The sequence below is a fragment of the Petaurus breviceps genome, unplaced genomic scaffold, assembly GCF_028583685.1.
Source record: "Petaurus breviceps papuanus isolate PSGF00001 unplaced genomic scaffold, PetGlider_PUasm1.0 90977, whole genome shotgun sequence".
NCBI lineage: Eukaryota > Metazoa > Chordata > Mammalia > Diprotodontia > Petauridae > Petaurus > Petaurus breviceps.
The window spans coordinates 54,513,940-54,540,201 of NW_027187391.1; the positions used below are offsets into that span (position 1 = coordinate 54,513,940).

A 26,262-nucleotide genomic window follows, 5' to 3' on the forward strand; every position below is an offset into this window, starting at 1 on the left:
CAGATTTAAAGTGTATTCTTGATTGATGAGTGTAGTAAATAGAGTGATGGGCTTAAAAGTTAGGAAGATCTGAGTTCAAATCTAGCCTCAGGTGTTTGCTAGCTGTGTACCTTGGACAAGTCACTTAAACCTTTGTTTGCCTCAGTTTCATCAACTGTAAAATGGATGTAATAATATCTACCTGCCAGTGTTTTAGGACGATCACTTGAGATGAGATGATATGTATAAAACATATAATGTTTCCTGGCTCATAGTAGGCACTTTTATAAATGCTAGTTATTATGAGACCTGTCCAGACCCATCCTTATCTTTAATCCCCCCCCACCCCCCGTTCTGTCTCTGACTTTGGAAACAAAAATCAAATCAGCACTATCATTTTCTTGGGGAATATTATTTCACCCAACTTTCATATTATCTCCCCTCACCATCTTTGGGACTTCCCAGACCAAAATGCCCCTCCCTGTAAATGTGTTGTTCTGTTGTTTCAGTCTTATCATTTTGACCCAATTAGGGATTTTCTTTACCAAGATACTGGAGTGGTTTGCTATTTACTTCTCCAGTTCATTTTACAGTTATGGAAACTGAGGCAAACAGGGTTAATTGACTTGTCCAGGGTCACACAGCTAATTAAGTGTTTGAGACCATATTTGAACTCTGGTCTTCCTTACTCCAGACCTGGCACTCTAACCACTGTACCACCTAGCTGCCTCTCCCTGCATGTGCTGTTTCTTCCCATTAGAATGTAAGTTCCTTGAGGGAAGAAACATTCTTGGAATAATAAATCTAGAGCTGGATGAGACCTCAGACACCATCTAGGCCAGTTCCCTCCTTCTACAGATGTAGAAACTGAGGACTGGGGAAGTGAAATGATTTGTCTAAGGTCATACAAATAGTAAGCCTCAGAAGGAGGATTTGAACCCAGGTCCTCTAATTGTAGGGCCAGTGATTTTGTTTTCTTTGCCATGTTTACTTTTTGTGTTGTTTCCTTAGCATAACGAAAATATAGTAAGCATAAAACAATTGCTTTTTCATTCATTGATTAGGCTGATTATATGTGAATACATTTTTTTTTGCTTGATTAAGGACTTCACATACCTGTTTCATGGTTTGGGATAAGATGGGAGTAACTGGGGGGTGTGGGGTGGAGCCAAGATGGTGGCATAGAAGCAGGAAAAGTCTATGAGCTACCCCCATAACCACCTCAAATACCTATAAAATATGACTCCAAACAAATTTTAGAGCTGCAGAACCCACAGAGTCACAGAAAGAAACAAATCTCCCACTGGATGCAGCCTGGCAGGAAGGGTCCATTGATCTTCACCTGAGCCCACAGTTTTAGCCCCAGGGTGGCCCCAACCAGCAGCACCTGGAGTGGACCTTGGGAGAATGGATCACCAGCAACTGTGGCAGTTTCCAGAAATATCAACCCATGAATGCCAAAGACAAAGTAAGAGGTCAGTGTAGAATTCTGTTGGAACTGGGGGGGATGGAGTCACAGTCAAGCCTCTGCCCCCGGAACAAGAAGTGGCAGAGGCACAGCAGCCATGCAGCTGCCTCCACATGGCTGCTTCAGAGCTCCTGGCCTACAGATCGACGGGGGCCAAGCAGTCATACAGAGGGTAATCACTCTTGCTTTTACCTGCCTGGATCTGGGTGGTGGTCTTGGGTGGTGGCCCTGAGGTGTATGACCAGTGAGCCAGAGTGTCTGTGCGGCTGTAGAGAAGGCACCCACCTAATAGCTCTGGCAGCAGCAAAAACCCTAGCAATTTGGGACAAAGCTCTCTCCTCTGGAAGCAGAGTTCTACTGTGGCAAAAAGCTCAAAAGTCAAGTAATTGAGTGGCAACATGAGGAAGCAAAGCAAGCTCAGCAATCCAACTTTGGACTCCTTTTTTGGGGACAAAAAGGATCAAAGCATAGAACAGGGGAAAGACAATGAAGTCAGAACTCCTGCACCAAAAACTTTCATGAAAAATATGAATCAGTTACAGGCCATGGAGGAGCTCAAGAAGGATTCTGAAAATCAAGTAAGAGAAGTGGAGGAAAAATTGGGAAGAGAAATGAGAATGATGCAAGAAAATCATGAAAAAAGAGTCAACAACCTGAGTGAAGAAAGTAACACCTTAAAAAATAGTCTAACTTAAATGGCAAAAGAGGCCCAAAAATCCAATGAGGAGAAGAATGCCTTAAAAAGCCAAATTTGCCAGATGGAAAAAGAATCTCAAAAGCTCACTGAAGAGATTCATTCCTTCAGAATTAGATTGGAACAAATGGAAGCTAATGACTTTATGAGAAATCAAGATACTATTAAATAGATCCAAACAAATGAAAAAATAGAAGGCAGTGTGAAATATCTCATTAGAAAAACCAAAGACCTGGAAAATAGATCCAGCAGAGATAATTTAAAAATTATTTGACTACCTGAAATCCATGATCAAAAAAAGAACCTAGAAACCATCCTTCAAGAAATTCTCAAAGAAAATTGCCCTAATGTTTTAGAACCAGAGGGTACCTCTTGAAAAATATCCCCAAAAGAAAAATCCTAGGAATATTATAGCCAGGTTCAGGAGTTCCCACATCAAGGAGAAAATATTACAAGCAGCCAAGAAGAAACAATTTGGATATTGTGGAAACACAATCAGGATAACATAGGATCTAAAAGCTTCTACATTAAGGGATTGAAGGGTTTGGAATATGATATTCCTGAGATCAAAGGAGCTAGGATCAAAGCCAAGAGTCACCTACCCAGCAAACCCGAGTATCATGTTTCAGGGGAAAATATGGTCGTTCAATGAAATAGAGGACTTTCAAGCATTCTTGATAAAAAAAACCAGTTGAATATTTTTCTTGATTCTTAGAATTTCTTAGGATATTCATAAATATAATACTGCAGCAGTTATTCATACCTATAAAATTCTCTTGTTGCAAACTAATGACATGTAGGCAGGATACAATCAGATGGTTATGTCTTTTTTCCCCAGGTATTTTATCCTCAAGTATTATATATAATCACTGATATTTATCTGACTGATTTCGCATATTTATATGGTTGATACAGTACCAAGAGAGCTGTTTATAATCTAAATGTGAGAACTATATTGTATGGAATTTCTTTTTTTTTTAACCCCCTTAATACCTTTTTTTCAAATGTTTTATTAACTTCTGATTTACATCATACATTTTTGCCAGATTGTGACTTACAAATTTTCTCCCTGTTTTTCCCCTACCCACTGCCCCAAAATAGCAGTCCCACAGGATATCCCCTCCTCCAATCTGCTCTCTCCCATATTTTCTCCCATACCCCTTTCAACTTTTCCAGTAGGGCATGGTGGATCTCTGTACCCCAGTGCCTGTATATCTTATTTCCCAATTACATGTAAAATAGTATTAATAATAGTGTGTATATATATATATATATACACACACACACAAACACACACATATACACACATACACAAATATATATGTATATACACAAACACATATATATTTGAATATTTGATTTTAAAACTTTGAATTCCAAATTCATTCCTTTCCTCCCTTGTCACTGATTCACTGGGAAGATAAGCAGTTCAGTATAGGTTGTACATGTGTGGCTAATGAAAAATAATAACATAGTAGATATATTGTAACAGACTGAATATATTTCCCTCCCTCCTATCCCACCTCCCACTTGTTCTATTCTCTACTTTGATCCCGTCGCTTTTCAAAAGTGGGTGCTTCCAACTTCCCTCCCCCCCAGCCTGCCCTCTCTTCCATCATCCCCTCTCTCATTCCCTTCCCCCCCTACTCTCCTGGAGGGTGAGATATCCTATTTATTGTGTATTTCATTCCCTCCTCAAGCCAAATTCTTTTTTTTTTTAAAGCAATCGGGGTTAAGTAGCTTGCTCGAGGTTATATGGCCAGTTATTTCTGGGTGTGGTGATTAATATCTGAGCCAGGATTTGATCCACGTCATCCTGACACTGGAGCCGGTGCTCTTAGTCGCTGAGCCACCTCTAAGCAATTGGGGTTAAGTAACTTGCTCAAGGTTACACGGCCAGGTGTTTCTGGGTGGGTACTAAGTGTCTGAGCCTTGGATTCGATCTCCATGTCATCCTCACACTGGAGCCGGTGCTCTTACTCGCTTTGCTACCTGGCCGCCCCCTCAAGCCAAATTCAATGGGAATAAGGTTGACCCATTGCCTTCCTATTCTTCCCCTCCATTGTAACCATTTTCCTTTGCGTCTTCTATATGAGATAGTTTACCCCATTCTGTCTCTCCCCATCTCCTCTCATTATATTCCTCTCTCACCTCTTAATTTCACCTTTTAAGTATCATCCCTTCCTGTTAAAGTGGTCCTGTGCCATCTATCTATGTATATATGTAAACATACATACACACATTCACATATGTATTCATATGCCCATATAACCTCACATATGGGCATATGTGTGTGTGTGTGTGTGTGTGTGTGTGTATATATATTTATATTCCCTTCAACTACTGAGAAAAGTTTCATAAATTACAAATATTGATTTTTCCTGTAGGAATGTTAATAGTTTAACTTATGATTTCCTTTCCCTGTTTACCTTCTCTTGCTTATTGTATATGAATGTCAAATTTTCTATTCAACTCTGTTTTTTTCAGCAAGAATGCTTGAGAGTCCTCTATTACACTGAATGACCATATTTTCCCCTGAAACATGATATTCAGTTTTGCTGGACAGGTGACTCTTGGTTTTAATCCCAGATCCTTTGACCTCCAGAATATCATATTCCAAGCTCTTCGATCCCTCAGGGTGGAAGCTGCCAGATCCTGTGTTATCCTGATCGTGTTTCCACAATATTCAAATTGTTACTTCCTGGCTGCTTGTAATATTCTCTCTTTAATCTGGGAATTCCAGAACCTGGCTATAATATTCCTAGGAGTTTTCTTTTGGGGATCTTTTTCGGGAGGTGATTGGTAGATTCTTTCAACCTCTATTTTGCCCTCTGGTTCTAAAACATCAGGGCAGTTTTCTTTGAGAACTTCCTGGAGGATGATTTCTAGGTTCTTACTTTGATCATGGCTTTCAGGTAGTCCAATAATTTTTAAATTCTCTCTCCTGGATCTATTTTCCAGGTCAGTGATTTTTCCCATGAGATATTTCACATTGCCTTCTAGTCTTTCATTTGTTTGGATCAGCTTAACAGCATCTTGATTTCTTATAAAATCATTAGCTTCCATTTGCTCCAATCTAATTCTGAAGCAATGATTCTCCTCATTGAGCTTTTGAGATTCTTTTTCCATCTGGCAAATTCAACTTTTTAAGGCATTCTTCTCCTCATTGCCTCTTTTGCTGTTTCACTTAGTCTATTTTTTAAGGTGTAATTTTTCTCAGTCAGGCTGTTGATTCTCATTTCATAATTTTCTTGCATTGTTCTCATTTCTCTTCCCAATTTTTCCTCCACTTCTCTTATCTGTTTCTTAAGGTCCTCTATGGCCTGTAACCAGCTCATATTTTCCTTTGAAGGTGTTGGTGCAGGAGTTCTGACTTCACTGTCTTCCTCCTGTTCCCTGCTTTGCTCCTTTTTGTCCCCAAAATAGGAGTCTAATGTTGGAATCTTCTGTCTGCTTTGTTTCCTTTGCCTGGTCATGTTACCCCTCAGTCACTTGACCCCTGGGCTTTTTGCCACAATAGGACTCTGCCACCAGACAGTGGAGCTTTTGTCCTAAATGCTGGGGTTTTCTCAGCTGCCAGAGGTATTAGATGGGGACCCTATCTGAGGTCTCCACACGCTCTGGCAATCTGGACACACACCCCAGGACCTCCACCCTAGACTGCAATCCAGATCCAAGAAGGTTAAAGCAAGAGATATTACCCCTCGGAATGGTGTTTGGTCTCCCTACACTCTGCAGGTCACGAGCTGAAGCTGCCACGTGGCACTGGCTGGGTGTCTCAGCAGCTTCTCGCCCCGGGGGCAAAAGCCACGCACTCCCACTTACTGTGTCCCAAAGTCCAGACTGCACTGACCTCTCACTTTGTCCTTTGCATCCATGTGTTGATAATTCTGGAAACAGCCACAGCTGCTGCTGATCTGGAATCCCTCCAGCCAGTGGCTGATCAGGCCCTCCCTGGGGCTAAAGCCTCTCGTGGGGCTGGGCTCCGCTTTCCAAATGAATTCTAACCTGGTATATCAAGTGGTTTACTGATACTCTGATTTAGAAGGTTAGCAAAAGGATAGAACCTGGGATGGAACAAATAAAGAGTAAGAAACTAAGACTGGTGAGAACTCTGATGGGAGATATGATATTCAGTGGATTTCTGCTATTGTGCAAGCATCTGCTGGGCATTGCAGAGTACTGTGATGTAGAAGATTGCTGCCATTACAAATATCTACTTGTGCATGCTGCTGCACATATATAATCTGAAGTTAACTTCTAGTAGTGGTGAGGTCAATGACAATGTACATAATGAGGTTGCAGCAAAGTCTAGTCACCTTGCTATAATTGTTGTAGAACTCTAATTGTGGAGGCTGTTGACTGAATCAGCACCATTCCTTGACTGTTTCCTCCATCCCTCTTGCCAGACGACCTTTCTTCTTACTTCTCTGAAAAAAAAAATTATGCCATCCATTTCAAGTTCTCTCTTCTTCCCATTTCCCTACTTCACATTATGTTAGTATCATCCCTTGGACATTATTCCCCTGCTATAACTTGAGAAGATGAAGTGTTGCTCCTTGCCAATAATGAGCTCTCTTCTGGTGCATTTAATCTCATCCCTTTTAGTCCCTTTGAGGAATTTGCCTCTTGGATCATATCTTTCTTATTTTCAACTGTTTCTATCCTGTTGCCTATAAACATAATCACCTTGTCAAGATCAGCAAGTAAGACTGAGTGGTGGTCAGATAGGAAAACCAGGAGAGACTAATGTCATGAAAATCTGGAGAGAAGAAAAGAAGGTGATCAACATTGTCAGAGGCCTCTAAGAGCTTACCTTCTCCTGTAGAAGACAAAACGTACATATATAACTACACAGAATAAATGCAAAATAAATACATAATATACAGTACTGTCTTTTCATTTAGGTAACTAAGATTTTGTGAACAGTCTTTTTCTTTTAAAAAAATGCATAGTTGTAATGGGAATGTAAATTTTAAAGATCTTCCCAGCCCCTAGACTAAAGTGCACCTGGAGCCTGGGGTGGGAGGCTTCTTGATTGTCCAGTGAGTCAATAAGGTTGTTACATTCTCTGAGCCAGGAGAAGACTATATAAGCCCTGATGTGTAGCTTTGTTTTGTTTGCTTTGTTTCTCACTTTGAGAAGTGTTCTGTGATTTGATCTGGATTATGGGAAGCTGTTGTCCAGAGCCCCCCGGCTTTGAAACCCAGATGTTGAAACCCAGATGTTGATTGGGTATGGATGTAATGGTTGGACAGTTTGAAATCTGTCTACTTGATCTGTTTCTGTCTTGATAATTCTGTCTGTATATTCTGAAGTTCGGGGTGCTGACCTCTTTCCCCTGAACTAGGTAAACGATACATGTTTGACAGCTTGTTAACCCATTTTGAGTTGCTTTCCTCTATCAAAGCAGATCTAAGAACCTGTGTGAGCCGCCACCCTGGGGACGCTGGGGTGCTTGCTGCTACAATAGTTTAATGAGACATGTGAAATTGATATTCTGGAATCATAAAACTTTAGAGCTCAGTAGTATTTCAGAGACCATTTGGTCCAAATTCTTCATTTTACAGAAAATATGTGTTAGCTACTAATTATTAAATGATAGCCAAGTGCTAACTGTTTTGAACAATGTTAAAAAAAACTAACACAATAGGACAGAAGAGAAAGAAAAATCAGCAAGAAGATTGGAAAAAATATACAAGAAAATTGAAGCAAAAACAGGATTAAAGGTAGGAGAGAATGGATCATAATAGAATTTTAGTGCTAAAAGTTTCTTAAGATATCAGCTGGCATAAGGACTCAGGAAACTGGTGTCAGCAAATGGTCTATAATATAATTATTTCCTTACATTCAGTCCTGTGTTTTCCTTGTGACATCACACTACAGTTTAAGGTTTTATGCTTATAAGAATTGAACATGAAAACAGAATAGACCAGTAGTTGCCACTGATATTTTTATTAAGACTTCATTGGTGCTCAATATAGAAAAATCCAATTCGTGTGCATGTTTTTAAAAAGCCTTAAATAATCCATAGAAAAAAAAAAGATAACTCCATTAAAACACTATAGATTCGCATTTTTAAATTGAATAAGTTTCACAGGGACAGAGACTGAGCAAGATGCCTGGCAGGGTTGTTGTTTATTTTAAAATCAGACGTGTAATTTCATTATTATAGGGAATTGTGTTGAAAATTTCCTTTACCAATTTATTTGAACACCTACCATGTAATTTATCATCTTAGAGAGTTGGCTGGATACTTAAGGTTTGCAATCATCAAAGGTGACTTTCTTAAGCATCACACAGATAGTTATGTGTCAGGGGTACAACCTGAACTCAGGTGTTACTGACTCTGGGATTGTTGCTGCTCCTTGCCTAATCCCTAGATAGCACCTAACATAAAACTTGTTGAATGAGTGAAAGATATTTGATTTTAACTTAAATGAATTGTTGAACAAATTAGGTTTTAATTCTTTTTTTCTCCTTAAATCATTATGATATAGTGGAATGAGCATTGGATTTCAAGACAGGATCTATGTTTAAATCTTAATCATAATGATTACTTAATAATTCACTTTAACATAAAGGTGATGCATTCCAACTCTTAACATCTTATGATCCTACAATTTTACAAGTGAAAAGTTGAAATTGATGAATTACTAACAATTAAACATTAATATTAAAATTAAACTGCAGAAAGCATTTGCAATATTTTACTTACATTGCATTAGGGATTAGTGATGGCTTGTTTCAAAGCCTTTTGCTGTGTTTATTATGTACTATAGTGTGCTCATTTTTTATCTTAGAGTTTGCTTAGCCGTGATATGATTGTTAAATTCTTATGTTCACTAAGTGGATAAAATATACATTCTTGCTTTCCATTCTCATTTTTCTTAAAGATTTCCCCGTCCAAGGTCTATGTCCAAAACATTAACCTGGATATGTTATAAATTCAATTATAGTTCATCTGTATGAATTCCAAGAGTAAATTCAGGTGTCATTAATATTTTAAAGAATTGCTTTAGTGTAAGAATTTTTATGATCCCCATATAAATAGAACCTGAATTTATGATTTCCAGCTTATTTCTTTCATCATCCTAGTATCATGTTGGCTATATTTTTGTGACATAAATTAGGTAAGACAGTTTTATTATTCAGGAACCCTATCATTGAGAGTTAGTTCTACCTGTTCATGAAGAGAGAGCATAGTTTTCAGTCACTAAAATGAAAAATGTTTAATATGTAGGGAAATCTAGTATAGAGTATTTTTGTCATAATGTTAAAATAAAAAAGTGAACTGCTTTTGTAAATTTAATATTCTGGAAACAGTATTGAAAGTTTATTGTTTCCTGAATTCCTAATTTACTGCTGCTTGTTAATGCAATGATGCATAGTAGATTAGCATCATAAAATAACATATTTAGAATGGACTAATACTAGCTCCAAGCATGAATGCCTCTTACTATCAGGATTTCTAGAGTAACATGAGTCTTTAGCTTGTTTTAGTATGAATGGTAAAAAAATGTGCTTTTGCAGAGGGCAGATGACAAGTATTTTTTAAAGCCAATACAGCAGTTGAAATTGTCTGAGAACTAATCATATAAACAATCCCTTTCACCAAATTGATGAAATTTATGTCAACATTTAGTACTATGCTTTAAATAGGTTTTACTCATGTTTACCTGAATCTGTTTAGTTTGTGCTTGCAGTGCGTATTTTGTCACTTAAAAGCTAAGATTTCTTTAGAAGAACTTCAAACTCTTAATGTGAGAAAGCAGAGTTGGCTTTGAACTGTAGAATCTGCATCTAATTATATTGCTTGGAGCTGTGGAGTCACTTTTTTTCTATTCTAAATTACTTACCCTAGCTTATTTGAATATTTTAATGCACAGAGGTTAGCCAGAGACTTATAAAATTTTCTGACGTGGCTAAGATAGGCTTAATTAACCCTAGTTAAAATAAGTTGCACTTTTTATTACATACCTTCATGATAACTGCCTATCTTGTTTGATAAGAAAAAAAGTACCCTTTAGTTTGTTGATATTTGTAATTGCTAATAAAGATTAAGGAGAAAATAGCATTTTATTCACTTTGAACTTTAATTGACATTTAATTTTGAATTCTTACATAATCTTAACAAAAACATGAATATTTCAAATACATGGTTTATTCCCACAAATCTGTCAGAGCCATTTATGTGTATATGTATATGTACATAAAAATCTTTTTCTGTCATTTATTTTAATGTACTTGATAATTACTCATTAATGTTAATATTACTTCTTCCCTGAAATGCTTCAGTGATTAACTCTGCTGCTTACTGAATGAATTCCAAAATCATCCCCTTTGAAGAAAATAAACTTGGATGAAAAAATTTGCCAATTTATAGTTGCTAATAATTGTGGAGAGATTAGAATCTTCCTTGATAAAGGAGAAACTCATATCTATACTGTCTTTGATATATCTAGGTGATTTCTTTTTCACTTGCAACAGTGATTTTTTTCAGTATAGAATACTTCCTGGTTTGGAGACACACTGTGAGTTATCAACTATTCTTCTGTCTTATGTAGCCTTAGAGATTTGCCTAGAGTACCAAGGGATTAAGTAACTCAGGTTTGCTGTGGCCATACAGCTAATATGAGTCAGAAGCAGAACTTGAACTCATCTTCTTGACTCCAGACCTAGTTCTCCAGCCTTTACACCACACTACCTCTCACCTTAGAGAAAACTTTTAGTAAATTCATCTTGAATTTACATGTTATTTCCTGACTTGTGAAAACATAAAAATGTCCTAAAAAAAACAAAACTCCCTGGTATCTTTATGATCAGACTTCAGAGATAGCTGACCTAATATTACTAGTATTGAAAAGTTAAAAATTGTTTCTAAAGAGGAAATATGATTTGAAATGCTGAGCTGAAAGACAGAAACCTTGAATTCTAATTATGGCTTTTGTACAAACAAGCTTTATGGCCATGTTGAGCTCCAAGATCTCTTTTGCTTTAAAATTCTACTTATATTTTGGGAATTCTATGAACTTGCTTTGAAAGAATGTTCTCATAGTTGGTTCTTCCTATATAGTGTTGCCTATTAATAAGTAAATAAGTAAAAGTGTCTTCATTGTTCATTCCATAGTTTTTAAGCTAAGTTGAACCCCATCATTCAGTACCCTTTTATGAAGCAAAAGCTGTGCTAGCATAAGTACTACCTTCCCAAAAGCCTTAGTTTTTCTCATCTATAAACTGAAGATGTGTGCTACATGACTACCAAGGCTCTTTCCAGCTAGAAATCTAAGATTTTTATTCTGAAATTCAATACCTTCTGCAAATGGAGCCCTCCTTACATTTTATGCACTTCAAACTAGAGAATTTGGGAATTGTAATTCTATGTCTTTTATTGTTAATATACATTTTATATTTTTACCTCCATTTGAACATATATGGTGATTGTTTTCATGCACACAAATAGACAATCTGATTATAAGTATGATGCTTATATACATTCATTCTTCCAAGTTCCCCTCTAATTGCAATCAAATATGCCAACTTATCTGGCATCTGGTAACTTTTTCTTATATAATTTCAGAGAATACCTTCTAAGTATAATTCTTTTAAGTTAGCAACTCCAATGTTTTGTAAAGAAATTTTATTTTTATGTTTTATTGATACTTTTGCCTTTATTTCACAATCAATTCTGGAAAACCAAAGAAAGCCCACGTTCCCCTGCCCTCCAGATGGATTACTCCCCTTTAACAGAGAAAAATGTTTTGTAAAAACATCCCATGTAGTGACAAAATCTGTGATATATTCAGCCTTCTATCCCAGAATATCTTGCTTCTCTGCCCTAAGTTGGGAAGTATGTTTCAGTATTCTTCCTCTCTGACTTCCATTTGCTTTTCTTTAACTCAGAGTTCAAACTTTATTTTTGTGATATTTTCATTTATAATAGAGCCATCCTGTTTATTCTTTTGGTTCTTTGTGTATCTAAATAATATAATTCTAAGCTATATTAGAAAATGGAAGAGCACACTAATGAAGAAAAGTCAATTGGAACAAGAACTAAAGGCTATATTTCATCAATAGTGGTGGAAAACTTTGAACATTGAGTAGGAAAGATTGATGAATTGCAAAGTAAATTATGTAAAAGCTATTTGAAATGGTAATATTTAAAGATGCTTTGTGCTGTACAGTTATGTACATATTAATGAATTACTAGTTATTGTTTAATATAATCTAGTTCCTTCAGCAATTTACTATATTTAGGACAGATTCTGTTGCCCTTAACAACCAGAAATTCAGACACCATAATGTATTGAAAAAATTGAGGAAACTTTAAAATTTGCCTGAATTTTAAGTATAATTGCAGCAACTTTTATTCTAAATAAAAGATTACTAACATCATTGATTCAGGTAAGTATTTTATTCCCATCTTAATTTTTAAAATAAGTCATTGCTTGATATTCTCTCCTTACCCCAACACATCTGCACACCCCAGTAGTTGAGACCCTCCCTTATAAAATATTAAGCAAAAACATTAAGCAAAACAAAAAACAGCGACCTTTCTGACAATATTTAACACTATTGTCCTTAGCCTCATGCCAAGTTTTATCGTTTAGTCATTGTTGTATCCTAGTCTTTGTGATACCATCCGCGGGTGGAGACTCTGCAGCCTTGAGGCCACATGTGACCCTCTAGGACCTCAAGTATAGTTCTTTGACTGAATCCAAACTTCATGAAGTCAAAGGACTGTACTTGAGGACCTAGAGAGCCACATGTGGCCTCAGGGCCCCAGGTTCCCCACCCCTGCATAGCACACTAGGTCCTTCTACGCTTCACTATTTTTCTAAGTCTGTCCAAGTTCATGTTCATTATTTCCATGACGCTATCTATCCGTATCATCCTCTGCCATCCCTTTTTCCCTTTGCCTTCAGTCTTTCTCAACATTATGGTTTTTTTTTCCAGTGAATACTATCTTATAATTATGTGATCAGAGTATTTAAATTTCATCTTCAATAATTGACCTGCTAGTGAATAGCTTGACTTAATTTTTTTAAGAATTAACTGATTTAGGGGTGGCTAAGTAGCGCAGTGAGTAAAACACCCTCCCCAGAGTCAGGAGGACCCAAGTTTGGTTCCAGCCTCAGACACTTAACACCCACACACAAAACCTAGCCGTGTAACCTTGGGCAAGTTACTTAACCCCAGTTGCCCTCCAAAAAGCAAAAAAAAAAAAAAAAAATTAACTGATTTGATCTCCTTGTTGTCCATGGTACTCTTAAAAGCCTTCTCCAGAATCACAATTCAAAAACGCTGATTTTTTGGTGCTTAGCTTTCCTTATCGTCCAACTCTTACAGCTGTACATTGCTACTGGAAAAACCATGCCTTTGACTATATAGATCTTTGTTGGCAAGATGATGTCTCTGTTTTTTAGTATGCCATCCAGATTTGCCATAGCTTTCCTTCCAAGGAGCAAGAATCTTTCAATTTCATGACTGCAATCACTGTCTGAAGTGATCTTTGAGCCCAAGAATTTAAAATCTGATGCTACTTCCATTTTTTCTCCTTCTATCTGCCAGGAGATGATGGGACCAGTTTCCAAGATCTTTTTTTTTAAGCTTCAAACCAACCTTTACACTCTCTTCTTTCACCTTCTTCAAGAGTCTTCTTAATTCCTCTTTACTTTCTGTTCTCAGAATGGTTTCATCTGTATGTCTGATATGGATCAGATTTCTCCAGATCACCTTAATTGCAGTTTTTGATTCATCCAGCCTTGCATTTCACATGATGTACTCTGAATACAAGTTGAAGAAATAAGATGACAATATGAAGCCTTATCATACTCCTTTTCAAATCTTATACCAATCATTTGTTCTATGGTCTGTGCTAACTTGTTTTTTGGCCTACTTGTTCCTCAGCAGACAGGTAAAATGATCTGTTACTCTTATATCCTTGAGGACTTGCCATATTTAGTTGTGATCCACACAGTCAAAGGCTTTAGTGTAGCCAACCAAGCAGAAGTAGATGTTTTTCTAGAACTCCCTTACTTTATCTACAATCCAGTGAATGTTGGAAATTTGGTCACTAGTTCCTCTGCCTCTTTGAAAACCAGTCTACTCTTCTGATAATTCTTAGTTCACATATTGCCAGAGCTTAGTTTGCAGAATCTTTTTTTTGTTTTGTTTTTGCTTTTTGAAGAGGGAAGGGCAGGGCAACTGGAGATAAGTGACTTGCCCAAGGTCACATGACTAGTAAGTGTTAAGTGTCTGAAGCCAGATTTGAACTCAGGTCCTCCTGACTCCAGGGCTAGTGTTCTATTCACTGTGCCACCTAGCCTCCCCCTAGTTTGCAGAATCTTAAGCATAACCTTGTTGGCATGTGAATGGAGCACGCCTTGGCATTGTCTTTCTTTAGGATTTGAATGTGAACTGATCCACTGGATCCAATCCAGTAACCACTGTTGAGTTTTCCAGTTTTGCTGGCATATTGAGCGTAGCACTTTAACAGCATAATTTTAAATAGTTCAGCTGGAATTCCATCCTTTCTACTAGCCTTATTGTTAGCAGAGTTTCCTAAGGCCCACTTGACTTCATTCTCCAGAATGTCTAGCTATAGATCTCAGTAACCACATAATCATGGTTATCTGCAACATTAAGATCTTTTTTGTATAGTTCTTTTGTGTATTCTTGGCACCTTTTCTTAAACTCTTCTACTTCTGATAAGTCCCTACCATTTTTTCATGCCCATTTTTGTGGGAAACATTCCCATTTTTCTTGAAGAGATCGCTTGTCTTTCCCTTCCTATTGTTTTCTCCTGTTTCTTTCAATTGCTTATTTTCTCTGAAATTTTGTATTCATTTGGATATATTTTTCCTGTTTCCTTTCCATTTTGCTATTCCTTCTTTCCTCAGCTATTTATAAAATCTCATCAGAGCTATTTTGCTCTCTTGCTCTACTTTTTCTTTGGGATTTTTTTATTGCTGCTTCTTGTACAGTGTAGTGTGTCTCAGTCTACAGTTCTTCAGGCACTCTATCTGCCAGATGTAATCCCTTAAATCTATTCATCACCTCTCCATATTCATTTGGGGTATTATTTGGGACATATCTTTATGGTCTGATGGTTTTTCCTACTTTCTTCAAGTCTAAATTTTAGAATTAAAAGGTCATGAGCTGATCCATAGACAGCTCTAGGTCTTATTTTAACTGACCTTATAAAGCCTCCCCACCTTTGGCTGCAATGTATATAATTGGTCTGATTTTGATATTGACCATCTTGTGATGTCCATGTGTAGGGTCATCTTTTGAGTTGTTGAAAAAGAGTGAGTCATATGACCAGTGAGTCATTTTACAAGGCCAAACTTACCTGTTACTCGAGTTATCTTTTGCTTTCCTACTTTAACATTCCAAGCTCCTGTTGATGAATAAGACATTTTTTTCTGTTATTTCTAAAAAAAATTTATAGGTCTTTGTAGAGCTGATCAACTTTGGCCTCTTTGGCATCAGTGGTTGGAGCACAGATTTGCATTACTGTTATGTTGAATGGTTTGCCTTGGTTTTAACTATCATTCTGTCATTTTGGAAATTATAGCACAGTACTTCTTTGCTCACCCTTTTATTAACTATGAGGACTACTCCATTTCTTCTGATGGATTCTTGCCTACAGTCGTATATGTGGTGATCGCCTAAATTAAATTCATCCATTCCCATCCATTTAAGTTCACTGATACCTACAATGTTGATGTTTAATCTTTCCATCTCCTATTTGACCATCCAGTTTACCTTGGTTCATAGATCTTACATTCCAGTATTTTATGCAGTATTGATCTAAAGATCAATAAGCAAAAGTATAAGAATTTTATTTTTAAAGCAATCGGGGTTAAGTAACTTGCGTAAAGTTACACAGCCAGTTATTTTTGTGTGGGTGCCGAGTATCTGAGGCTGGAACCAATCCCAGGTCTCCTGATGCAGGGGCCAGCACTCTTACTCACTATGCCACCTGGCCGCCCCTGAGCAATTGGGATTAAGTAACTTGCTCAAGGTTACACGGCCCGTTATTTTTGTGTGGGTGTTAAGTGTCTGAGGCTGGAACCATCCCAAGTCTCCCGACGCTGGGGCCAACGCTCTTACTCTCTGCGCCACCTGGCCGCTCCATTTTTTTTTTTATCACCAGGCTCATCTGCAGCTGAGATTTTTTTTTTTTTCAGTTTTGGCCCAGGTGCTTCATTAGTTCTGGAGCTATTTTAACTGTCCTCCACTCTTTCCCAGAAGTATATTGTACACCTTCTGACCTGAGGGACTTATATCCAGATGTCATTTCTTTTATCATTTGAATACTGTCCATGGGATTGTCTTAGAAAAGATACTGGAGTGGTTTTCCATTTCCTTCCAGTGGATCGCAATTTGTCAGAACTCTCCACTGTGACCTGTCTTAGATAACAATGGTTATAGCTCATATTTTCATTGATTTATGTAATTCTCTCCTGCAACAAACAGGTTTAAGTAACTTGTCCATGGTCACAGGGGTAGAGTAAGTATCTGAGGCCAGGTGTGAACACAGGTAGAGGAATCTTGCTCATGGTAGGCTGAGTTTTCTACCTCCTGTACTACCTAGCTCTCCCCTTGCTAAGTTAAAACAGATATTTTGCTATCTTTGCTCCAGGATCAATAATATTTTTTTATATTCACTCTGAGTTTGTCTTCCTTTTAAAGTTTTTATTTACATTATTCTATTGTACATTTTATTTTTCCTTTGCTTCCATTTAATTCACATACTGTCAAATTTCAGTTTAAAACTGATGCACTTCAATATATTTTATATGTATAATAAATGAATATATTACACATATATAAGTAAACAATAGCCAAGGGCAGAGCCAAGATGGCAGAGTAGAAACAGGACTTCTGCACAGCTCCCGTTTCCACCTCCTCCAATTCATGTAAAAAATGACTCTAAAAAAACTATGGAGCTATAGAACCCACAAAATAACAGAGACGCTAACCTCCTGCTTGAAGACAGCCTAGCAGGCCAGCAGGAAGGGGCCAGCACAATGCTCTGGGAGCTGAACTCAGCCCTGCTTGAGCCGGAGGTTTTAGCCTCAGGGCGGCCACAACCAACCACCAGCTGAAGGGACTTGAAATCACCAGCAGTTGTGGCAGTTTCCAGAATTATCAACCCATAGATGCCAAAGACAAAGTGAAAGGTCAGTGCAGTGTGGATTTTGGGAACAGGGAGTTCAGGAGTGTGGTCTGGCCTTTACCCCTTGGAGGGAAAAGCGGCTGAGGCATGGTGGCCATGCAGCCACCGTGTGGCTGCTTCAGAGCTCCTGGCCTGCAGATTGCGGGGGGAACAAGTGACCAGTCTGAGGGGTAGTCACTTGCTTTAACCTTCTTGGATCTGGATCACTGTCTAGGGTAGGGGTCCTGGGGTGTGTGACCAGTTTGCCAGAGTGTGTGGAGGCTTCAGAGAGGGCAGCCAACTAAAAGTTCCAGCAGCTGAGAAAACCCCAACAATTTGGGATAAAGCCCCCCTCTGTGGTAGCATAGTTCTACTGTGGCAAAAAGCTCAAAAGTTAAGTAATTGAGTGGCAACATGAGCAAGCAAAGGAAGTAAAGCAAGCACACCAATCTGACTTTACACTCCTATTTTGGGGACAAAAAGGATCAAAGCATGTAACAAGAGGAAGACAGTGAAGTGAGAACTCCTGCACCAAAAGTTTCCAAGAAAAATATGAATTGGTTAAAGGCCATGGAGGAGCTCAAGAAGGATTTTGAAACCCAAATAAGAGAAGTGGAGGAAAAATCGGGAAGAGAAATGAGAACGATGCAAGAAAATTATGAAACAACCTGACTGAAGAAAATAACACCTCAAAAAATAGACTAGCTCAAATGGCAAAAGAGGCTTAAAAAGCCAATTAAGAGAGGAATGCCTTAAAAAGCCAAATTTGCCAGATGGAAAAAGAATCTCAAAAGCTCACTGAAGAGAATCGTTCCTTAAGAATTGGATTGGAGCAAATGAAAGCTAGTGAGTTTATGAGAAATTAAGATACTATTAAACAGATCCAAACAAATGAAAAAAGAGAAGGCAATGTGAAATGTCTCATTGGAAAAACCACTGACCTGGAAAATAGATCCAGGAGAGAGAATTTAAAATTATTGGACTACCTGAAAGCCATGATAAAAAAAAAAAAAAAGAACCTAGAAATCATCCATCAAGAAATTCTCAAGGAAAATAGCCCTGATGTTTTAGAACCAGAGGGTAAAATTGAGGTTGAAAGAATCCACCCATCACCTCCTGAAAAAAATCCCCAAAAGAAAATTACTAGGAATATTATAGTGAGGTCCCAGATTTCCCAGATCAAGGAAAAAATATTACAAGCAGCCAGGAAGAAACAATTTGAATATTGTGGAAACACAATCAGGATAACACAGGATCTGGCAGCTTCTACACAGAGGGATTGAAGGGCTTGAAGGGCTTGGAATGTGATATTCTGGAGGTCAAAGGAGCTGGGCTTAAAACCAAGAATCACCTAACCAGCAAAACCAAGTATCACATTTCAGGGGAAAATATGGTCATTCGTATGGTCATTCAAACATTCTTGATGAAAAAAAAAGAGTTGAATAGAAAATTTGACATTGAGATACAAGAAGCAAGAGAAGCATGAGAAGGTAAACAGGGAAAAGAAATCATAAGGAACTTATCAAAGTTGAACTATTTACATTTCTACATGGAAAAACAATAATTGTAACATGAAACTTTTCTCAGTATGAGAATAGTTGAAGGGAATATAAATGTGTATATATATATATGTATATTTATGTGTATGGATATGTGGATATATATATGTGTATAGGAGTGTGTATGGACATATGAATACATATGTGAGTGTGTTTATATATGTGTACAGGTATACATAGACAGAGGGCACAAGACCAATTTAATAGAAAGGGATGATACTTAAAAGGTGAAATTAAGAGGTGAGAGAAATATAATGAGAGGAGATGGGGAGAGACAGAATAGGGTAAATTATCTCATATAGAAGAAGCAAGGGAAAACTGTTACAATGGAGGGGAAGAAAAGGAACACAAAAGGGAATGAGTCAACCTTATTCTCATTGAATTTGGCTTAGGGAGGGAATGACATACACACTAAATAGGGGTCTCACCTTAAAGGAGAGTAGGGAGGAAGGGGATGAGAGGTGAGATGATAGAAGGGAAGGCAGGCTGAGAGGGAGAGCTGGAAGCACACACTTTTGAAAAGGGGCAGGATCAAAGTAGAGAATAGAACAAGTGGGAGGTTTGATAGGATGGAGGGAAATATAGTCAGTCTTTAACAATATATCCAGTATGGAAATGTTTTGCATAGCTACACATATACAACCTATATTGAATTGCTTATCTTCTCAGTAAGGGTGGGTGATGAGGGAGGGAGGGAAAGAATCTTGAATTCCAAGTTTTAAAATCAAATGCTTAAAAATATATATTATTATTATTATTATTTTACATGTAACTGGGAAATAGGCTATACAGACAGTGGGGCATAGAGATCCACCGTGCCCTACTGGAAAATCAGAGGGGGGATAGGGGAAGATATGAGAGAGAGCAGATTGAGGGAGGGGATATTCAGTGGGTTTGCTGTTTTGGGGTGGTGGGTAGTGGAAAAATGGGGAGAAAATTTATAACTCAAAATCTTGTGAAATGAGTGATATAAACTAAAAATTAACGTAAAATTTTGGACAGTACAATGTGAGTTGAAAGCGCCTCTTGTCTCAAGGGAAATCAGGAACTGCCTCAGGGCCTCTTGGTTTTGAGGCCGCTCAGTGCCCGTGGGAGATGAGGAGGTGCTGAGGGCCACAGTCCAGTTGCAGGCTCACAAGGACGTCTCCCAGGAGACTGCTCACTTGATGAGCAGCAACTGACATGGCTGGTTCAGCCCCGCTCCATTGGTTCACATTCCCCATGCACGAGGAAATGATGCCTGAATTGTGCTCTCTTTAAAAGTATATGAGGAGGGGCGGCCAGGTAGTACAGCGAGTAAGAGCACCGGCTCCAGTGTTGGAATGACCTGGAGATCGAATCCCGGGCTCAGACACTTAGCAACCACCCAGAAACACCTGGCCATGTAACCTTGAGCAAGTTACTTAACCCCGATTGCTTTAAAAAAAAAATATATATATATATATATATATAAGGAGCCAGCTTCTTCCTCCTGGATGCCACCTGTGTACCCCGCCATCTTAGAATAAACTGTAAGTTGTTTCTCTCCCGCATCTCTGGTCTCTTCAGTCCCTCCTGAGAACACAGCATAGGGCTATTAGGTCCCCAGGTTAGCAGAGTTAGCAGCTGCTTACAAAATTTAATTAAAAAAAACAATAGCAATAAATTTTTTTCAGAATTATAATTACTGTGTATTTCCTTCCATCCTATTTTCCCTGTTTATCCTGTACTCTCCTTTCACCCTGTCCATCATCAAATGTTTTCTAATTACTCAAGTACATGTAATTTATTATACTCAGACCCCACTATTATGATATTAGCTGACTAGAGCAATATGAATAAGATTAATACACAACTATTCCTTAAACTTCATATTATTCAGTACCTTCAGGAACATCTTCCATTCTTTTAGAATCCTTAAAATAATATTGGCTATGGGATCTTGTTATATATCATTTTGAACCTTTGATTTCATTCGTGTCTACAGGGCCCAGTTCAGCAAACTCTCTACCCATACAGATCTGGAACTATTCCCAAAGATATAGTCATAAAGAATTTTCTGTGGCATCAATCAGTTAAGTGGTTTGTCTAGGATCAAATATTTGGGAGCTCAGGAGCTCATATAATTGAGAAAAGGTGAGACATGATCTCATGTCTTCCTGGATCCAAGACAAACTCTCCATATACTATGTAGGCTACAATTATTTCTTATAAATGAGGATTTGTTGGGTAGCTTGTTAACTATGCTGCCTGGTCTTTCCCTCTTCTTCCTCCTACGGTAAGAACTCTGCCAGTGAGACCAGGGCTTTAAAAATTGAGAACTCACTTTATCTTGCCCAGAACCAGATCAGAACACTTACTAGACATTTCCCAACTATTTTGCCCTTCCCATTATACCCTCCCACACCCTTTCCAACTCCATCTCCCTTGATGTATTGTCTTGTCTTATAGAATGTAAGTTCTATAGGCAGTGTCTGATTTGCTTGCCCTTGTATGCTTAGCATAGTGCCTGTTACAAAGTGATTAATAAGTTTTTTTTCATTCATGCATCCATTCAAAGTCTTTGGTTTCCTAAGGGAGTATGGTTGTGAAACATGTTTTGTTGGGGGGAAATGGTGCTAAAAGAACTGAATGACTGACAAAAAAAAAATGAAGTTTATTAAAGAAAGCATACATTATATATTTGTTTAAGAGCTGATTGTCGTGTTTGTATTCTGCTTAATGATGTTTAACCTCTATTTATTGAATAAATTGCTTTCTGTTTTCTTTTAGGTGATGGTTTTTGTGCATGCTCGAAATGCCACTGTCCGAACAGCTATGGCTTTAAGAGAAAAAGCTAAAAATAATGGCCACATTTGCTATTTTTTGCCAAACCAAGGGGCTGAATATGGACATGCTGAAAAACAGGTAGGGACTGATAAAAAATGTTTTAAAAAATTGAAGTAATTGTACTTCAGTTTTAAAAGGTTGAAATAAAAAACACATTGCAGATAAATGATATAATAGGCTCGACTTTCTTTTCTTTGGCTTCTGATGTTTTTAAAGAATGTATGAGAGAAATTAAATTATTATTATCTTTCATACTGCATTATAATTGCCCTACTTTTTTCTGTTGTTTGATTAAACACTATAAACTTATTTTTAGCTCTAATTTTCTGCCCTTTTAAAATAGACTTCCCTAACAAATAAAAGTGCAAACTCTTTAAAAAGCAGCAACAAATTTTCATTAAGGTTGTGAAATCTGATCTTTAAAATGACTTTTATTATGCATGTATCAAAATAATCCTTTAGCTGTACATATTTCTCAATAATGTGAAATTACTACTTTTATAGAATCTTTAAAAATATTTTTATTTTGTATGTAGATTGAAAACATCACATACATCTTATTTTATGGAAGAAATTCAATGCTAAACTCAATTACATTTTGTAGTTTAATTTAACATTGCCTCAATTACATTATTACTTGAAATCGTTAGGCAAATTTTGATATCGTTACAAAATAATTAGTATGTTTATATGTGTTGTAAGGAAGAAAGTACTGTATATGGAGAAAATGTAAGTGATTACAGTAGATTTTCTTAAAGGAATGTAAGAGAACAATTTTTGTTTTCTTTTTTGTAACTTAATCCCTAACTGCTCTCAGTTTCATTATCTCCTTACTCCCATTACCTTCTCCACACTGCTGTTTAATGTTACTTTGCAGCAGCAATGTAGTGGCTGCATTAGTCACTCCTTTTTCTCAAAGCCTTTCTTCCATCTTCTTCTTACCATTTTTTGTCTGAGAAGACTTTGTCTGCTACATTAGTGAAAAAAATCACGGAATTACAGGATCATGAGCTCACATTTTTCCTTTACTCAACACTTCAAAACCTATATCTTCACTTGTCATTACCTCCTTTGTACCTTTCACTTAGGAAGACATGACTATCTCCTTAATAGTGCTTATAGTTTACCTTGTATCATTGATCTGATGCTCTTCCTTCTCATCTTCTCCAAGAGTTTGTGTCATAAATTTTTCTGCCTCTTGAGAATCTTGCGTCTCTCCCCATCTCTCAATCTTCACTGCTTACAAATAAGCTCAGTTTCCTCATACTATCATACCCTCAAGCCATCATTCTGAATCTGTTATCTTTCATTGCCCAAATCCAGAAAGAGATACCTTTTTCAGTATTGAAAAAGAGAATACAAACTGATTGAATGACAAACTATTAACAAAAATAATAAGTCTATTTACTATTTATAGTTACAATTATACATTTTTGTTTTACAGATAGAATAACCGTAACAGACATAAGACTATTGTTTAGAATAAAAATGTATATTATTATTAACCTAAAAGGGTACAAATCACTAAACTGCATCTATATTTGTTAGCAAAAAGACAATTAGAGAAGATACATATAAAAGAAAGCAAAGAGAAAAACAAATTGAAAAGGGAAAATAAGGACTCCACATTGTTTTCAAAATAAATATCAGACCCTCACAAAAATGATCACATACTGGGTTATGTAGTTGTCCTATATAAATTTAAACAGGCAGAAATTATACATAATTTATTTTTACCCCATGGTATCATAAAATTAAATAACAGTCAAATTAGTAAAATTTCACAACTATAGAGAACCTGAAAAAGCTATCTACTTAATAGTAACTGAGTTTTTAAAAGAAAACAGAAGGAGGAATACCCCTAGTGTAGTGTTTAAAAGACAGTAGCACATAGAAAAGCCTGTGGGATTGATCTGTAAATCCCCAACTATTGTGCCCAGTATGTGCCAGGAACTGTGCAGGTTAGGGAATTTAGCCAAAGCTATTCTTTGAATCAAAGTCACATTAGTAAGAAATAAAATTAAGACACTGGAAAAGAACCAGAGCAAGAGTCTCTGAAAAAGTCAAAAAAAGAGAGAGATTATAAGTATAAGAACAGAAACAAGTAGACTTGAAAATGAAGTTAATAATAAAAACTGAATTGCTTTAAAAAAAAAAAACAATGAAATTGACAAACATCTTTCAAATTGAGTTCAAAGACTGAGAATAAAAATAATTCTCCAAAATTAAAAATGGAAAAGGAAAGACTTTTGCATATGCAAAAGAAATTTAAAAATAATATTGGGGAATGCTTTATACCACTATATTCTTTCTCTTTTTCTCATTTTAAGTTGTGTTTCTTAAGATTTGAGCTCAAAATTTGTTAGCATAAAATGGGAGACATTGCAATTGGACTTGGGATCAAAAGACCTGATTTTGAGTTCTTTTGTATAGTTACTGGTTTTGAGGTCTAGGACAATTTTTTTCACAATTCAGGACCTCTGTTTTTTACTTTTAAAAATGTATATTTTTTAAAAATGCATTTTAATTTTACATCTCTCTAATTTCTCCTGTTCCTCACCATCCTCTTTCCCAGAGATGTCCCTTATAATAAAGATTTTTAAAGGAAAAAAAAATTAGTCAAACTAATCAATACACCGGAGAAAAAAATCTAGTGTTCAAACAAATAGATAATTCCAGTGGTTAATTATATGCCAAAAAACTGCCCAAAAATGACATGGTAGGAAATTTTTTTTTAAAGATGAGATATTATGAGGGTTGAAATTATACTCCACCATCAAAAATTTAGCTTTGCAAAAACAAACAAAAAAATATATGAGCCATATGATTTCACAGTGGAATTCTTGAAGAACTTTTATGTAAAAATAGTATTCATTATATATTTGTTTCCTGTTTATAAAAAACAAGAGAAAAATAGACCATTATTCCAATACCTTTTATAAGACAAACATAGTGTTGATTTTATAACCACATAAAGATAATACAAAAACATTTCACTAATGAATATAGAATGAATAACTAAGTCAAATATTATTCTCAACTCACTCCAGTCTCTACCTCCTACTGTTCACCTGCCACATTACTACCCTAGGAAAACTCTACTCTGTGGCATTCCTCCCCTAATATGTGACATTTTCCCTCTGATCATTAATTTGGGAAGGACCCCAGTTGTGCTTCTCTTCACTCTTCCCTAGACTGCCTCCATTCTCTCCCACTGCATTGTTCCTTAGCATATACCCTTCTTTCACCTCTTCCCTCTTCCAGCACTTCTCTTACTGTGTAAGGTCCTTCGGGGTAGGGACTGTCTTGTTTGCTTTCATATGTATTCTCATTACTTAGCACAGTACCTGGCACATAGTAAATGCTTAACAAATGCTCTCTCATTCCATTTATCTCTCATACAGTATTCCCTGATCCAGACTCCCACCCCTAAACACAGTCAGACTTCAGATATAATCTCTTCTTTCTTAATTTTCTGATACCCTTCTTACCTTTACTTCTCCCACAAGACATTGCATTCTGCTTTGAGTTGTATTTCTATGTGTGCATGTCACATCTCCCCTAATAGACCACTGATACCTCAAAGAAAAAAAAATTTGTCCCCTTTTCCTTATTTCCACCAATAGTTCTAGCACAGTATTTTTCCATAAAATGGATACTGTATAGATGTTTACAGAATTGGACTTCTGATTCTAACATTTCCTTTTTTTATAATCTATCCTTTTATCTCCTTGACTGCGTTTCTTACCTGTAACTGCTCTATATGATCTTTATCATGCTAGTTTTTTCATAGTTGTATGTATATATTAATGAAATTATTTTCATCTAACTTTAATTCAGCTAGTATTTATTGAGTCCTTGTTTTACACTACTGTAATATAATGCCAAGGAAAGGCAACTTCCCAAGGTTCAGAATACCAGCATAGGTGCTCTCCATTTTATTCAGTGACCAACCAAAAATGGAGAAGATCAAAACATGACATCATTCAAAATACAGCATTTACTAACTGTGATTAAATAATCTCCAAGTACTACCCCACCCCAGGACCTTCCAATCATTCAATCAATTACAAAGTCCCTGTTCTAAATACTTCTCCACCCCTAGGCTATACCTTCATTTAGTCCACCACAAAGTCCCTCTTCTCAAATGGAGATTAGTTTCCAAACATAAGGTCAAAAGTTCCCCACCCCTGGATCACAATTGAATCTACCCCAGAGTTACATCAAGTTTAAACACAGCACTTAATACCCAAATGGAGGTCTTTTCTTCATCTTGACACGAGGCAAGTTTTCAGCAATCTTAGTTCCTGGGGAGACAAGGCTTAGCAAGGCCACAAGATACATTGCCAATCCCTTCATGATGAATTTATCCTCTGTCTGTAGAACAGTCCTAGAACCCCTGAACACATTAGCAAAGCCCTCTCCCAGGATTTCTGTAAACATACAACAAGAAAATCCTTCTTCAGGGCTTCTGAACCAACAGAAAGGCTCCCAGACCCCTGCAACAACAGCACTGTTCTTCACCAGTGGACAGTATTCACTCTGTCTGCAGGACAGTCTCCAGACCCCTGCAACAACAGCACTGTCC

General features: G+C 37.0%; 1 protein-coding gene across 3 annotated transcripts in view; it reads left to right on the forward strand.

The window, feature by feature from the left end:
- ASCC3 (activating signal cointegrator 1 complex subunit 3) overlaps positions 1-26,262 on the forward strand; it is a 373,754-nt gene that overhangs the window by 123,670 nt on the left and 223,822 nt on the right. For all 3 annotated transcript variants that reach the window (XM_069077160.1, XM_069077161.1, XM_069077162.1), the window contains exon 14: positions 21,618-21,752. In XM_069077160.1, the coding sequence (XP_068933261.1) occupies positions 21,618-21,752 (135 nt within the window). The remainder of the gene's footprint in view (positions 1-21,617; positions 21,753-26,262) is intronic.